The 18,142-nt window shown below is 40.2% G+C and overlaps 1 protein-coding gene across 1 annotated transcript; it reads right to left on the reverse strand.

Moving 5' to 3' along the window:
• Positions 1–424: 424 nt before the first annotated feature.
• On the reverse strand, positions 425–17,383 carry rab39bb (RAB39B, member RAS oncogene family b). The gene is made up of 4 exons (XM_039822776.1): positions 16,677–17,383; positions 13,073–13,361; positions 5,885–6,065; positions 425–4,187 (listed from the first exon to the last, which is right to left on the reverse strand). The coding sequence occupies exons 2-4, from the start codon at positions 13,285–13,287 to the stop codon at positions 3,942–3,944; spliced, it is 642 nt and encodes a 213-aa protein (XP_039678710.1). The 5' UTR covers positions 13,288–13,361; positions 16,677–17,383; the 3' UTR covers positions 425–3,941.
• Positions 17,384–18,142: the final 759 nt, after the last annotated feature.

Raw genomic sequence — 18,142 nt, forward strand, 5'->3', positions numbered from 1 at the left:
TAAAGTGGCTGTGGGATAAAACATAACCTTCAATGTCCAATTTCAAAAACAGAAGGGCATTAGGGAGAATGTTAATTATTATTCCTGGAAGGATTTTTTTAAGATTGATTTATTTTATTTTTTTCTGCCTGGAAGCATTTCATTCATTTCAGTAAGGAATAATGCATTGTGTAAAGCTGAGGGAGTGGGCTATAATTTGAATAATTTCCAATCCAAGTCTCAAAACATTTAAATCCCATTTGACAAAGCATTTGTATGAATCGGGGTGTGTTGCTTTAACTCATTTACACATTTCTTATGTGACAACTCGGTGTAAAAATCTCACCTTTCCCCCTGCTGATACATTCATTTGAAAATAAGACGACGCAAGCTGAACTCTTTGTAGGCGTGAAAAGAAGGCATACAGTGTGAAAAAATGAAGCACTCACAGTTTCCTCACTGTAATTATGAATTGCAGGGGGAAAGGATTGGATACATTAATTTAAAAAAAGAAATATAACAGAGATCACAGCAAGGATCGACAAGGGCATTCACGTAGGACTGTGTATCAGTTTAAGGGCCAAAAAGAGTTCAAATATAAAATGCTAATCAAATCATATGAAAGGAAAAAAAATTGTTTAAATAAAGATTGTTGAAGGTGTATAAAAATACAGATCTACACCAAGCCATCCAGGTGCTTAAGGTAGGTAAGGTACATTTAATTGCTAACAATGCTAAAAGTCTATGTTCCATGTCAGTGCCTAAATGACAATCATTTATTGTAGCAAATATAGCCAAATATGTAGGTCGATGTGGCTCACAAAACATTAAACAGATGAATATATTTGGTCCTGCACTAATCTCATAAGAATATGTAGCTTTTATTGGAATCGTCTTGGAGATTACTGGTATAATCAATCAACCAGACAAATTGCCTGTGAACACACATGATTTTTGATGTTCCTTGAAAATGCCTTTAAATACCATTTTTTTATATAACAGGATGATTCACTGTCTCTGATTTTCCTTGGCTTTAAAAATAAACGTCAGCAACTGGCCTGACATTTTGAGTTAAAACACTAATGTAACAGAAAATAATTGCCTACTTAAAAAGTAAATTAACGGGCGCCTGGGTAGCTCACCTGGTAGAGCAGGCGCCCATGTATAGAGGTCGACTCCTCGACCAAGCGGCCACAGGTTCGACTCCGCCCTACTCCCCTTTCCTGCATGTCATTCCTCCTCTCTCTCCCCTTTCCAGCCTGGTCTCACAGAATTCCGTGAAATGATCACGAACTGTTCACACCGCATTACGTGGTGGTTGCACGGAATGTGTGAAAATTACGGAAAACAATGCCATTGTAAAGTCAATGGGAAGATGATGTAGCATTAGTAGCGACTACGGTAGCGAGTAGTATGAAAGCCCGAAAATCCGCGTAGGGAGGTTGATTGGGGTGGTGTATGGGTCAAACACAGGACTTTCACCCAGGAGACCGGAGATCGTGTCCCGCATGTCACATTTCCAAAACCCAACCATAAACGTCACGTTCTTCTTTTCCTAAACCCAACCATCCTGTTGTTGTCCTGCGTGTCATGGAAACGTAAGCCTACCCACAACCTTTTTCTTAACTTAAGGGGACGTGTTCATTTCACGGAATTCTTCCGTGGGTCCACCATGGAATTTTATGCAATTCCGTGAAACTGCCACAGATTTTGAGTTAATTGGCCGTGTTCATTTTACGGAATTCTGTGAGATCAGGTTGTCCCTTTCATGTCTTCAGCTGTCCTATATAAAGGCCTAAAATGCCCCAAAAATAATCTTAAAAAAAAGGTAAATTAACACAGAACCACACAAAACAAATGATGATTTTAAACATTAAAAAGCATGTTGGCCTTACCCCAAACAGTGATGTCACAATAGGTGTTCTGTCTTTAATCGGTGATGGCAAACACCTGCTTGACATCACAGCTTGTCTCATTACTGTAGCAGTAGTTTTGTTTCCAATGTGATACAGTTTGACCCATTTACACAAGTCATTTCATGTGATGCGATTTGAAACAATTGCAACAAGTGTTTGCACTTAGTCACACATGTGCATCTCAATTGGCAAGACAAAATTGTTGCTTTTCTTCACGGGCACATAAAGTTTTACCTTCCTGAAAGTTATAATATTCAGATTTAGTTTTGGAGCCGATATAGAGAGGTGTTGATTCAACATGGTTATTTTGGAGGCTGAAGTTTGTGGTTCTGTTAAATTATCTTGCGTCATACTGAGATGTTTTTCTAATACGTCAAACCCATTTATATCAATTGTAGAGGGTATCATGGGTAGAGTAAGAAAACAAAACACCTCTCTTTATAATGCAATACAATTTAACAGCAGCACAAACTACGTGCTTCAAAATGATCATACAGTTGAATTAATACCTCTTTCAAACCGTTTTAACAAAAAGTGATCATTCATTGAACTTTCATGAAAGTAGGGCTTTTTTTGGTATCAGAACGCTACCTGACCCATACAAAACCCATGTAGTTTCTAAGTGGGATCTTTGAATTGCAGAAAATGCACAAGTAACTATTCCAGGTACATCAACCTGCAGCACTGGAGTGTATTCAAATGAAAATAAATGTTTGATGAGATAATTCACTTGCGCGCACACATAAAAATGGCATATAAACCACTTGCTCAGGACAAAATGTAACCTTGTGGTTTTCCTTGTGCCTGTATCTGTGCTGGGTTGATTTAACACCTGCCAATTGGACATTTTTTGCATGATTATATTGTCTATATGCGTGCATTGTGGATAATGTGATTCTTTTGTGGAATCCGTGGTCTGGTCCCTCTATGTCTGCTTTCAAGAAATCAATCTCCACTGTGTTTATCTGCACCCTTCAAAAGTCCAAAATCAGGCTCCACAGTTAAGATGGATTTGGCTGTGAAGGTGCTTTCTGGCTTCAAACTCGTATTAGTCCACCTTAACAAGTCCCCAGTTAAAGGTAAACAGTAAGGTGTTGTTAAGCTAGTCCAACAAGTCCACCTCGGTCAAGCTGTACACGTTGTCTTTTCCTGCTCAAGGAGTCCATAAGGAACTGGATGGGTGATGATGTTTTGTTATAGTGCAGTATTTAGCAGAATGATACTGGATATAACCATTTAGTCAATGTCATTGAGCTCACTGGAGACCTAAATTGCTTCAAAGAGAAATAATGTGGTCCCTGGCAACAAGACCACAGCTCCGGGAGGGAAATCAGTCTTCCCTCATTAAATGTAGGACCTCCAGGACTCCTCCGTTGACCTCTGATAGTGGAATGTGCAGCAAAATGTCAGCACAAGAGAAACATGACTCTTATTAACGAGGGAAGTTGAATCTAAAGGTGCCGACTTAACTTTAAATGATATGTGCTAGGAAAATGTTGGACACCAACGTAAAAGTGATCGTTTGGTATGTGATCATGTAACTGCATATTGGAAGAGAGGAAAAGATTAAGAAGTAGGTGGAGGCGAGGTGAAGGAAGAGATAAGAGAAAGAAAGATTAGTCTATTGAGTTTTATCATATTTTGATGAAGAACAAAAATGGATCCTCTTTCTAAGGCCTTTCTAAGACGTTCAGGGAGGGATTTTCAAGCAAGAAGCCCAAACCTAACACTAAAGGAATGGAATCATGGGAGCCCTCACAAGTAAATGAGCATCTGTGATCCTTCCTCTCCAGGAAATAAAACGTATACAGAAATGGGCACAACCCTTCAGCTATCCACCCATTTTCAAGGTGTTCTTCTCCGCCTTCTACCTTCATTGAAAGTCATTAAACATCCCCTTCTGTATCCAGTCTGAACAAAGAACAACAGAGGGTTATCAACAGTTTCATTCAGAGGGCTGACACCTCAGTCCGTCAGCCGCTCTCCTCTGAATCCTTTCTGAATCCCTACCCTTTTTCACCTTCAGTCCCAAAGCTCATTCCCACATCAACACAGACAGCGGCGGTCACTCTTGGTCACTTCCTCCGAGGAGTGAACCACATTGGGGACAAACCCGCTCTTCACGCCCTCCCAGCCCTCCTGGATTGTGATATCGCCAGACCGCACCAGGGCGAAGATGTCTCTAGTCAGCTCGGTGAAGGCGTGCTCCACGTTGATGGCGTCGCGCGCCGACGTCTCGACGTATCGCATCCCGTACGCCCCTGCCAGCTTCTCTGCTTCCTGGCGGGTCACCTAGAAGATAAAATGAGATGAGACGAAACTTCCCCATGTGGGAACTTGGCATTCAAGAGCTAGTAGATGTAACACACTCTCTGAGAACCACAGTAGAACTTCTGAGGTCTTATGTCCAGATCTGGAAATGCCTGAATCCCAGGAACTCTCCAGGATCTAAATGCAGAAACTAAGGGATTTTTCAAACCAAGAGTCTGTTTACTCTGGTCTGAATCAGCGGATGAGTTTTAAGCTAGACTTTTTACACTTTCCCCTTGGTTTGGTTTCATTTTACACAAAAATACAAGGGACCCAGAAATGCATCACTAAAAGCTACATGAGATTGCTCACCTTCCTCACTGGATGTGTCTGGGGCAGGAGTTAGAATGAAAACACAGGAAGTAGGTTTTGTAGATGGTCCTATCTGCCCAAATATCAAGAAGGCAACAGACTTTGTTGCTAGTCTACGTCAGGCCTGATTCATTCTCTGCCTCGCTGCCATTTTAGTATGCAAAGTGCACCTGGCTACAGGAGCTGTTCAGCTCAAACTTGCAGAGTAGAGCTACTCTGCAAGTAGCGTAGCTCTACGCCTCGTAGTTTAGTCAGATGGACGTCAGATCACGTTCCCACCAGGAATGAACCGCTCTATAATTTCTTTTGTGAATGACCAAGACCTTTCAGGATCCGGCTAAAGAGGCTAAGACGGGAAACCTTTCAGAACTTCCTGGTTTATTTGATCTGAATCCTGCTCTTAAAGGAACACGCCGACTTATTGGGAATTTAGCTTATTCACCGTAACCCCCAGAGTAAGACAAGTCGATACATACCCTTCTCATCTCCGTACATGCTGTAACGCTGTCTGACGGCTCCAGCATTAGCTTAGCCCAGCACAGATCCTGGTTCCAGCAATCCTACTGCTCCGATTATTGATAGTAATTAACATAAATGTTATGTTATGATATTTATAGTAGCGTGTACAAAAAACACGTAATATGACAAGTTATCTTCTAAACGTAAACAAAAACCAGGAACTATATTCTCAGACAGGCTTGCTGCGAGCATATCACTCGCCTTCGTACTATATTCTCTCGCCTGAGAATATAGTTCCCGGTTTGTTTACGGTTAGAAGATGGCTGTGTCTCATGTTACGTTGTTTTTGTACACGCTGTGAATTCTACAAATCACAACATGTAAATAGGAACATGTTGCGCATTTGTCAACCTTATTCGGAGCAGTAGGATTACTGGAACCATTCACCTGCCTGTTCTGTTATGGGCTGATGCCGCTGGAGCCGTCAGACAGCTTTACAGCACGCACGGAGATGAGAAGGGTATGTATCGACTTGTCTAACTCTGGGGGTTACGGTGAATAAGCTAAATTCCCAATAAGTCGGCGTGTTCCTTTAAGCATTGTATTATATAGTGAAGACATGTTGTGCATTGTTTTGCAGTGCCATCCTGTCTAAATTTCAATGGTGATATTTTTGCTTCCTGTCTGCCAGCTTCCCCAAGAGAATTGAACAAATAATGACGACTTGCCTCTGATCCAAATGTGTGCTGAACACGAGGTTATTTTTAAGGCTGCAGACTTTGTTAAATTGCATATTACACAACATTCAAAACAGCCAATATCCTACTATCCTACTACCCCACTATCCCAGCCATTATTTCAACAAAGCTTTATTAATATTGTTGTGTTCACTATTGTACTTTACGCACCTGGCGCTGTGCCTCCAGGTCACATTTGTGACCCACCAATAGGAAGACGATGCTGTGGGGCTGGACGTGGCTGCGAGCCTCCTCCAGCCAATCGTGAACATTCTGAAACGAGCGGCGGTTGGTGATGTCGAACAGGAGGAGCCCTCCCACAGAGTTACGGTAGTAAGCCCTAGTGATGGACCTGCAGAGGTTGCAAAATGGAGAGTAAAGATCAGCGCTAGATCATGCAATTAATTTTTCAAGTACAATAAACAGATCACTTAGTACTGCTGCTACCCCTGCTACCCCCCACATGGCACATATGCAGTGTACAATGATAACAGTGGCAGATTCAACACGCAAAATTCTTAGTAATTCAAACAGTGAGTCCTTGATTTCAGACAGGTATAAAAGCAGGCTTTCTCGTTTCCAACTCACGACAGTAAGTTTTTCTGGCTGACATGACAACTGTCACTGGCAGATTTTATCAGCTTTAGCTAGCTAATCAAGCCAAAGTTAGCTCGAAAAGTTAGTTGAAACCTAGTCTCGCATTGCCAGACCTTTCTCCACAGCGCTGCAGAGGAGGGTCTGGCGAGTCCACACAGCATTCCGGGACGGGAGAAAAACGTGCTCTGTTTTATAGGCATTTTTTTTATACCAATCACAATCGTCTTGGGCGGCACTAAGCGCCGGACAGAGAAATGGCGCCTCTGCAAAATAGCCTCGGGAAGGAACTTGTTTTGGTGGAATGTGTATGTTCAAAAGTTGTTTTAGTCGTGCAACAGAAAACTCAGATTGGACGGATAGTCTAGCTAGCTGTCTGGATTTACCCTGCAGAGATCTCAGGAGCAGTTAACAATAGTGCATATAAATCGACCAGAGTTTAAAATGACAACACAAAGAAAGCGGGAGGTAACGGACATCCGGACGAAATGAGAGACATCCGGTGGAATTTCCGGTAGCACCTGAACAACCCCAGAAGTGAAACACCGTGGATATAGACTAGAACTAGTTTCATGTTTAAAAGGTGAATCTTGTAAATGGGGTCCTAAATATCGGGTGCCTGGGTAGCTTACCTGGTACAGCGCGCGCCCATATACAGAGGTTTACTCCTCAACGCAGCGGCCACGGGTTCGACTCCGATTTGTGGCCCTTTGCTGCATGTCATTCACCCTCTTGCTCTCTCCCCTTTCATGTCTTCAGCTGTCCTATAAATAAAGGCCTAAAATGCCCCAAAAATAATCTTGAAAAAAAAGGGGTCCTAAATATGCACCTGATGGCTACAAACATGATATAATGCTAGAAAAGACTGCAGCTAAAGCTTCTAGCATCCCATATGATCCATGTACTGTAGGTACAAGGGATGCATAGATTTTTTCCCAGGGTCCTATGTTCCCCAGCTTAATATCCTTGTTATATGAAACATTAGTAAGACCTTTCAAATGGTTTTATTTTCTCAGCAATGTAAGTTTCTCTAGGTCAAATGTTGAAATCGCCCACCTACAGCTTATAGCCAACTGATGTCATACTGCATGAAACCTATGCCCTCATATGTGCAGGCAAGACACAAGTTTTCTTTTTTCTTTAGACATTGATATCTCCACGGTGGCTAAATGGTTGTTTACCATTCGAACTGCATTTGAGACTTCTATCTCCACTCGCAATTTGAACCTTGAAGATAGCCCCCACCAATCTCTTACAATGTTAGTTCATATGAAGAACATAGGACGCTGGGAACATTGGGATGACCCCGCTGCAAGATTACAGGAAAAACAGAAACTGCCTTGTCCTCGTATTGCAAGATAGAGCTAGGTAGTTCTAGTATTTAGTAATATATTATGGTAGGCTAATATCAGGGTAATATTTGGCTGCTTATCCTTTACTTGGACACACAAGACATTAGATATTTATGCTTTATATTGTTTTTATTTTCAAACTATGTTTTCACTTTTAATGTTACAAGAGAAAAGGATTTTAGGATGAGAAATAACAAGTGGGTTTTAAAAACCTAATGCTATCTCGGTTAAAACATTTGGCTGTGGTTGCTGGAGTGTAAACATCCCCAAATCCAGTAAAGAGCTGGACGGACGGCTAACATTTAGTCTGCACTCTGATATAGTAATATAACTGACCATGTTCCTCACAGTGGGGAAGTACTACTCATTGAATTGTCTTAGCTTAATGTTTTGTTAGCTAACAGAATGTTTCTTGACCTTGGGGTTACACTGTGTGCAGCAGTAAACTAGTTAGCATGCTAACATTTGCATTTCAGTTTACAGCAGACACACATATTAATACGTTCCTTGCACTTTTATTTTTGGTTTGTAAGACTATTACATCTGTTCAGGATGAAGAGAATGAGAGATAAGACATGCAATGAAAGAGATAATAAGACATGATTAATCCTGGGGGGAAGATATTCAGAGGGGTGTGATGGAGATGTAGGGTGTCAGAGCTGAGAAGTTGGGAACAGAATTGAAAAGATGTAAACAGCTGAGTGTGAAGGGTTACTGTATGCCTTACATGACACAATCTGGATCATTTTGCTTGGTTTTTGTGACCAGTTTTGATGATCAACAAATGATTTATTGTAAATGTAGTTATTTTAGAAAAATGTTCCTTGGAGAACAAAACAACTTGAAACAACACAGTCAACATGTATGATATGTAGTATCATATCAGTATGATAATAACACATTTTCTGATTACTGTCCATTTTACAGTTTGTTAAAAAGAAATGTACTGATTTTCCTTTTCAGTGGACAGGTTTGGATAAGAATTCATTTAATTTTGAATGTATTTTTGGTGCCTCTTATTAGCATCTTAACTAATTTAAACTAAATATGAAATGCAATATACTTTATCGGCACTGCCAACACGCCATGTATCTAACCATACAAACTGTTAACTTGCAACAATATCAATATCATCCTCTGAAAGTTGATATAAATTCAGCCTGAGTGAACTAAATAGAATTGTGGTGTTTGATTTTACAAAAGGAACACTGCAGCCTCGACTGGGAGGAGAATTGCTGCTCGATTTTGACAAGATGTGACACCCTGCATGCAAATATACAGCGTACCAACCCCCTTTATGATGCAGCTATCTTCCCACAGTGTGCTCGCAGAGAGAACGTCAACATAAATATAACGATGATGAAAATTACAGACTTGAGACGGAAAGAGAGACGTGTCATGAAAGAGGGGAGGATTAGTGGACGGAGAAGATACAGTAAGAGGGAAGGAGTAGGCGGCAAAAATTCAGAACCAGCGAGTTATTCATTTGAGTTAACACAAACACAAACACACACACACACACACCGCGTTGTCAGGTGAGGTGGATTCAGATCAGAAGCTGTCATCTCATCCGTAGGATCAGGAAAAAGACATGAATCCCAAAATACGTAGAAATGTCAGTACTAGTGGATCTTAAGTAGGCTATTTTCCCAAAATGGCTACAGTACATGAGCCAAAATGGAAATGTTCAATAAACAGTGAAAGTAGTCTTACATTTATATCCTTACATTTTTGAGAGATCATAGATTTATTTGATGTTTCAAACATTCTGGATGACATTTCTGACTTGTTCTTCGGTCTTGAAGGAGGGGACGTGTAACAGTTGCCATGGAGACGCGTATCATGCTGACAGGTGAGACCAGTCCCCTTCTGTCAGGATGATGAGTATGTGTGTGGGTGTGTAAGCATGTGTGAAGCTGCATTTCATGCTATAAGGCACATCATTCTGGCTGTATTATGTTATACCTGTTCACATACCGATGGGGGATATATGCTTTTTTGACGTTCAGATGCAAAAGTAATGAGATTGTGGGGCTCAGTGTCTTGCTCAAGGGCAGCATTTTACATCAAAGCTCAGTAAAAAACTAGGTAATAAAGGGGTGATATCTTGGGAACACCACGGTAATACCATTGCAGTTACAGAGATATAATATTTTGAGACTAGAGGTGATATAGGTGGTTTTTTTATATTAGAGGAAGAATGGGGGTAAACGTAGATATTTAACATTTCAAGCTAATTATTTGGCAGATCATCACTCGTAATAACGCGGTAATAATCTGCTAACAATAGGCTAATCTGCTCTTACCATGACATCACCTTATTACCTTATTATATTATAAAGCAGGTTTATTTTAAAGGCAGTATCATCTGTGCCATTCAAATGTACCCTTGTGAATTTCCGCTTTTAAGAACACTTTCATTAGCCTGACAAGCCATACCACAAGATCCAGATGTTGGGTCTGGAACTCACCATTGGCAGGGCTTAATCCGAGGGGCGGGATAAACGGTTGTCTATCAAATTCCCTCTGCACGCAATAGGATAGCACTACAACCAGGCAGACCAACGAAGAAGGTAGCGAAGCTAGTTGATAGATTAAACTTTTGCCGTATCCGGTCGGCAAAACTCCGAACACATCTTCCTTTTTTAAGAATGATTTCAGTGTCGTTCTTTGTTCTTTTCTCAAAGAAAAGCTTAACTCCAAGTCTTCCAGAAGACCGCTGTTCACCAGCAGCAGCAGCCATCATCTTTGTTTTCAAGTAGCAGGGAATCTGTCGGTACACGATCCGTTCTGCCTGCACGATCCGTTCTGCACATGAGCGACACATGCGCGATCCGTTCTGCACATGTGCAAAATGTTCGCGCATGCGCTGTTGTACGAGGATTCGCGACACTGCACGATCTGTTCCACACTTCCGGTTGACAGCCAAGCTAACGTTAGTTACGCTTCTGGTCGACAGCCAAGCTAACGTTAGTTTAGCTAACAGCTAATTCAGCTAACCGCTAGTTGAGACAGCATGTAATAACTTTAAAAGACCCTCAAAATAAAACTTGAGAATAAACGTTAACATATATAACAGCTGTTACGTCAGTTCTACTGTACTTGTGCTCATTTAAAATACAATCACTCAATATTTGTCTTTGTTATTACTGTAAAGTCTTAATTTAGCTGTAGCCTGCTTCTCCCATTAAGGTTGACTTAACGTTATTTTAGACTGAATCTAGCTGTCAGCTAGCGGTTAGCCAAATTAGCTGTTAGCTAAACTAACGTTAGCTTCCCGGTGGAGGCTAGCCATAGGCTAGCGTGGAACAGATCGTGCAGGTCGTATCCTCGGTAAAACAGTATTATCTTGCGCATGTGCAGAACGGATCGTGCAGGCAGAACGGATCGTGTACCGACAGAATCCACGCGGAACCATTGTAACTCTGCCGTCATTATGTTAAGCCCGCCCACCGACTCTATACACAATGTGATTGGCCTGACCAGAGTTTGGTTTTTCCAGTTCGCAAGCCAACGGAGAGCTGCTAGACGACCCTGGCTGCAAATTGCATTTGCTGCCGATAGGGTGCGTCTAGATTTCTAGGCTATACTTTCATGTGTTTACAGTACGTATTAGAAACAACCCCTCTAGTTGTTTTCTCTACTCCTATCACTTGAAACCTCATTTAAATAACTGCTATTTCTCTTTGTGTGGGCAAACACATTAGTCACAGGGAGAAATTTGAGTTTTGAGTTTCCAGCCTACGTCATAAAGCTGTAAATATTGCCAAACATTAACCCTTGTGTGGTCCTTCGGGTCCCAGTGACCCGAAGGACAACACAAGGATTATGTACTTCCCTTTACTTTGTTGAGAATTGCTCTCTAAACCCTGTTTCTTGTAAAGTAAGTAAGTAAAGTTTATTTCTAGAACACATTTAAACACAGTTTAAGCTGACCAAAATGCTGTACAAACAAGAACTAAGATGCTGTATTAACCCTTGTTTTGAGAGCAAATCTCAACAAAGTAAACGGAAGTACATAATCCTTGTGTTGTCCTTCGGGTCACTGGGACCCGAAGGACAACACAAGGGTTAAGTACTAAAGATCTCATTTTCTTTTCTTTTTTTTTTTTTAATCTTTCTGGAAATGTAATACAATTCACAATCTTTTGATACTATTTTGGTCTGGTGCTGTTAATCAGACATCCAGTAATTCTAATGTGATATTCTGATAACTGTTTATTGATCTGTGAGAAAAAACGAAACAATTTTCTTCAACAAGGAGGTCAGAGGTCAGCTACACAGCTACATTTCACTCCGGATAACTCTTTCAGTTTCCAAATAAATCAGAATTAAAAGAGGAGAACCACGACTTCCGTGTTGGGGACATCATCTGTGCTGCTAAGTGGCTGTGATTCTGCACTGGATTTCTCAGAGATCACATGTATTATGTGAATGCTCTGACGTGTTTTCTGCTGAATTAGTTTGAGTTTGTAATTGTCAGTAAGCTGCTCGTGCTGACAGTTCCCCTTCGTGTGTTTACTCCAAATAAACTGCTGTTGCAGAAACATGAAGTGCATTACCTCATAGTGTTCGCCACTGACATTTAAGCCATGAAGACAGCCGATGGTGAAGTTCTGAACATCAGTCTGGGATTTACAAGTGTTGCAAAGTAACAATTATAGTATCGATACTTAGTATATCTGCAAACTCCCGTGCATAATGCAAAATAATAACTTGTCTTCATCTTCCTCACGTTGTCGCTATATGTTTATATTGAAATATTACAAAATATCACACAATAACGAGGCCATGGCCTGTGGTGGAATGTAACTAAGTACTTCCACTCAAGTACAAATTTTAGGTGCTTTGCTTATGCTAGGCTACTTTACACCTACTCTACTACAATTCAGAGGAACATACTGTAGTTTTTACTCAACTAGATTTATGTTTTGATACATAAATCATAAATTAAACCCCAAAATGAGGCAAAAATAGTTTACATTAACTTAAACTTCATTGATTGATTGATTGATTGAATCTCAACCAGCTAATTATCCAGTAGGATTAGATATGATATGATAACATAACACTGAACGGGTGTATTCTTCATAATTCGAACTTTTATTTTTATAACTTTGAGTGCATTTTACAATAAAAGCCTACTTCTATATAATTCAGTTTTTTTTTTTTACAGTGTATTGAATATGTTTTTCAACTCTTCTCTTGGCAAACAAATAGCCTACCATAAATCACTATTGTTTATGTCACAATTCAGCATTAAGGGCACACTTTGGTCACTACTGGCATATTATAGGAATATCATATCGGATATTAGCCTACTGTAGCCTATATTAAACTCAGAATAGATATAACTTTCTCCCACACACACACACACACACACACGCACACACACACACCCAGCTGTTCTCACCTGAAACGCTCCTGGCCCGCGGTGTCCCAGATCTGCAGCTTGATCCGCTTGCCCGGCTCGATCTCCACCAGCCGGGAGAAGAAGTCCACGCCGACCGTGGGGTCCGACACCTGGGCGAAGCGTCCCTCCGTGAACCGCCGGATCAGACACGACTTGCCCACCGTGGAGTCCCCGATGACGATCAGCCGGAACTGATAGAGCCATATCGCCTCCATGACTTGGCTGGGCCTGTCTGTCGCTCTCACCGGTCGGTCGGTCGGTCTGTCTGTCGGTCGGTCGGTATGTCTGTCTGTTGAGGCGTGAGCGTTGGGTAGGCGCGTGCGCAAGAGCGAGAGAGAGAGAGAGAAAGAAAGATAATCTTTATCCCTCTACATTTTTATAGCCTAATATACATACTATTTGAGGACTGTTAGTGGCCTAATAATCAGCGGTGGAATGTAGGAAGCCACTTAAGTTTTGAGGTAGGCTACTTGTACGCCTACTTTACTTTAGTATTTCCATGTTATGCTACTTTACTACAGTTCAGATGCAAACATTGTGCATTTAACATTTAGACAGATGCTAAGCTACTGCTAATGACCTACTAATGACACATGAGAGGATCAATTAAGGCAGGACAAGCATTGAAGCTGTAGGCTACATAAACACAACTTAAAACCATACAGGAACTTTCATTCTAAGCTGCTTTGTGACCTACTGTTCCTGTAATGTGGTCTTTGAATAATAATATTTCTTATAACCTCCAAAAAATGTCTTGGGGATTTTTTTTTTTAGCAGTTCACTGTGTTTCCAAAAGGCTAAATAGGTGGAAATGTTCTATGAAAAGTTAGGAACTATGTGTAAAGTTCTGATAATATAGCTTACTAATGGCACAGGATCAAGCAAGACAGGACATGCATTAAAGCTTTACAAAATCATGTCTTTAAAACCATATAGGAACTTTCATTCCGTCTACTTGAATGTTTCCACAACCAAAACTACCATGGAGTGCAATCTGAAGTGGTAATATGACATCATTGTCATAAAATTAAGCTTCCGACCTTTTTTTTCAAACACAAGAATGGTCATTATATGATTTATTAAAAACAAACAAAAAACGTATTATAACCTTCTTTTTTTGGGGGGGGGCTACATTATTATAGAAACATATGGGAACATTTCCCTAATTTAATCTTTGAAAAGTAGTCAAAGGCATGTTTTCACAAACAGAAACATCTTGTGTACAGTTTTAAGTGCGAGCCACTGCAATGAGACACTATATAATATATTATAGTATTATATTAGGCCTATATAATGTCAGTAGTGATCTTTTATTGAATCCTACACTGGGTTATTTGTCCAAGCAAAGTTTCCAAATGAGTTAATCCCACTTTTGATGAGGGATTAGGAATTCTTTAAGAAAGTATTTCAACTTTTTTGAAAGAAAACCACATCAGACGCAAATAATCATTCGAGGGAGAGTATTTTACATGTCTGGAGGGGTCCTTTCCTTGGGAACTTTAGGAAAACATTGTCTTATAAACGTATGAAAATGTTCCTCTAATCTTTAAAAAAAAAAATAGGCTACATAAAAGTTTGCAGTGTACAGTTTTGAGTAGTAGCCTCTAGTTATAATACAACTAAGTATGTCCTATATACTATTTCTACAGTATACCCATTGAGACTTATAGTCTTTAGGTACTAAATAATTTCTTATGTTTTATGATACTTTTGTTTTTTATCTCCACTGGCGTCCCTATGCTAACATACTGTGACTTCTACTGTGCATTCAGTCCTAAATTTGTGGTATTCTTTGTAAAAATCAACTAAAATGACTTTCTATAACATTATACTGCTGCTATTGAATACAAACACTGACAAGTCATTTTAAAAGAATGCGTATTCCTGGACTAACTCTCCCTTGATTCATTTACAGGAATATAACCTTTAACTTGCTATTTGCCGACATCACACACATAACTGTGCTTCATTGTATTCAGTGCGTGATTCAATTAAAACCACGAGAAATGAGAGAAAATCCTCTTAAGCTTTTCTCGTCACTTGATGGCATCAATAGATGTTTTAATAAGCATGCTTTTTAGGATTATTGGCCGTAGCCTAATGCCCTTTTTCATATGAGGCTTTGGCATTTGAATGTGTGACTTTCCAAATAATTAGACTCTGCTGGCTTGTTTACATATTGGGACTATAGTAGCATTTTTGACATTACTTTTTTTTTTAAACTTAAGTACCATTTAGGTACAATTTTGAAGTACTTGTGCTTTACTTGATTATTTCCATTCCATTCTACAGTGTCACTACATTTCATAAGGAAATACTGTACTTTTTACTCCGCTAGTTACTTTATTTGCATTAAAGTGCTCATTTTTTGCTATCTGATATGAAGCGGGACTACTAATCTACCCAGAAGTATACAAAGTATAAAATTGATGATCTACAACATTATTAAGCTCTTACGTGTATTTGTTAGTGATAAAACAGAATAATATTCTATAATATCTTTGAAAAGAGCCATTCTGTATAATGAGTTCTTTTGATACTTTGAGTACACATTGCTGATCATAATTCTGTACTTTTACTTCAGCAACATTTTGAAATCAGGATTTTTACTTGTAATGGAGTAGTTCTACTTTTACTCAAGTAAATGATCTGAGTACTTCCACCAATGCTTTTCTATTCTCTCCAGGGCTCCCTTGTAAAAGAGATTTGACTATCTCAATGGGACATCACCTGGTAAAATAAAGGATAAATAAATTAAAAAAAAATAATAATTAGGGTCAGAAAAAAAGGTCAGAGTAAAAAATAGGCTAAAAAATGTTAATTTGGCAATTATTTTTTTCATATAGGCTATAGCAGTGGGGTCTGTGGGAATAAGAAAGTAAGGCCAATCTCAACATAACACAAGGGTTAAGTGGATGATCTTTTGATCCAAAATCAGGGGACATGTGATTTTAAACTCTACACACTATTTATCTTCACACTACACCACACTGGCCAGGCCATCAGGTGGGCAGGGAGCCAGACACAAGCAGCCTCCCATCACCACCCCCTCCGTGTCTCTGGGGAGTTGGGTTGCGTAGCTCGGTCGGTATGCAAACATTAGTGGCCGAATCCCCGGTGAATAGCCGCTTTATGGGCTCTCGCACCGGATGCATTATGGGGGGCAAAGATATCACATCCGACATTGAAAGGTCTCAAAAACCTGTCACATCTCTAAAAAAAAAGAATTGTCTCAATGTGGGGCTTTTATGATCTCGTGTAGTAGCCGAGTTTTAATGCCAGTGTGCTGTAAACAACAACAACAACAACAGGTTTTCCAAAACGGAGCATTTCACAGTCTATGCTTATTTGCATATCTCACGGATAGTCTATAGCCGGATGGATTCCAGACGCTATAGTTATACTTATACAACGTCTTATAACACAGATTGTTTTTACTGCAGGCTATTATTAGACAAGTGCACATCATGACTGAAAAATAGGCCTAATATGCTCTCTAAAGGAAACCAATTTCAGGCGTAATGACGTGATAAATATCAGAAATACTGACTGTGAATGGTAAAAAAATAATAATAATAATAATAATAAAAAGAAAACAGCCTACTTGGAGCTGGAGTGGAGTTTAGGCCAGAATGGTTGCTCTTCTTACGCTGTTTGCGGCGTTCACGACCAGGCTGATGTGGGCTCCATGGCACCGACGAGTTTGTCTGGGTCGATCCTCAGGACGCAGCAGAACAACCCAAACTCCCCCAAAGCCCTCGATGCTTGTCTTATAAAGCCTGGACACAGACGCTGGTGTAGGCTACAGCAGGCCCTGCTGGAGTCAGAGCTGATTTCCTTGTTGATGTCAGGCCCGAGCGCAAAGAAAAAAACGCATCCAGAGCAGGTGCAATGGAAAGAAGAAAAAAAAACCGGATCTTGCGCTTTCAACCGGAGACACGAATAAACCACGAACAAGCGTCTCGTCTGTGTTTCCACGCCGAGACGCGTGGCTGTTTCTGAGAGCAGGATGATCGCTGTCAGGGGGGGGTGGGGGGTCCCGCGGTATCACGTTTGTGTTTGCTGTGTGTTTGTGGTGTTTCGCTGCTGATGAAATGGCAGCAGTAGCAGCAGCATCATATAGCCTGACTCATCCCGCATCAGTACCACTGCCGTAAAGGACTGTGGAGAGGCGCAACACTGAAGAAAAACGGACTATGGGCAGTCTTAGAGTTTAGGGGGATTGTAAATGAAATAACAGACGGACAATTATTCTAAAGGAACACTACGAATATTGTGGATGTTTTTTTGTTATTGTTATTAGATTTTGTCAATAACGGTGGAATGATAAATAGAAATCCCTGCAGTATGATTTTGGGAACATTCTAGCTGTAGTAATAGGGGCCTGCATGTTTTAATATCTTTAAATAAGTAAATGCTGACTGACTGATATAAAAACAGATGCTGTAGTGTAAAAAAAATAATATTATAGTGATTTTTTTTAATACCATGGTGATCGTTTATATGTTATATGTTGTATGCAACAAGAGGAAAGCTGCACACTGCTGTTCACGTGAGCACGCACCAGTGCGCAGGCACGGAACTGGACGAGCTGCAAGGTGGGACTTGTAGTTTTTACACATGCAGCACTGAACCTTGTGTTTTCTACACTTGTGCCAACTGTCTCTATAAAGATGAGGTTGTTTGCTAGTTTAAGCTTTTAGGGGTTTCAAGATTTGGATAAGGATGAAGTTAATCGACTAATTGGGATTGTTTTTAGGTCATAGAGAGCTAACATTTCAAGATGCTGTATGCGAGATAATGAATGAAATAAGTATTTTTTTTTTAAATGAACCACCAGAACCAGGTCATCTCTACATGTGTCTTGTTAAGGCAGGAAGCCCTCATTTATCTCATCTCAAGATATTGTAGAAGAAGTGCCAACGACTTTTCCCCTCTGGACAGACATTTCAAGTTATTATAAAAAAAATAAAAGAAAGTTACATAAGGTGAAATTGTTGTCTTCCAGTCTTGGGCTTCACGTTGAGGCTTTGCAACATGACTCACTGCTGCTAGAAAAGACATTTTATT

The sequence above is a fragment of the Perca fluviatilis genome, chromosome 14, assembly GCF_010015445.1.
Source record: "Perca fluviatilis chromosome 14, GENO_Pfluv_1.0, whole genome shotgun sequence".
Taxonomy (NCBI): Eukaryota; Metazoa; Chordata; class Actinopteri; order Perciformes; family Percidae; genus Perca; species Perca fluviatilis.

Coding starts and splice junctions, on each gene's coding strand:
- rab39bb (XM_039822776.1), bottom strand. CDS start 13,287: ATGGAGGCGATATGGCTCTATCAGTTCCGGCTGATCGTCATCGGGGAC. Junction 6,066..13,072: donor GCGGGCCAGGAGCGTTTCAG/GTGAGAACAGCT, acceptor CAACCTCTGCAG/GTCCATCACTAGGGCTTACT. Junction 4,188..5,884: donor ACCTGGAGGCACAGCGCCAG/GTGCGTAAAGTA, acceptor TTTATCTTCTAG/GTGACCCGCCAGGAAGCAGA.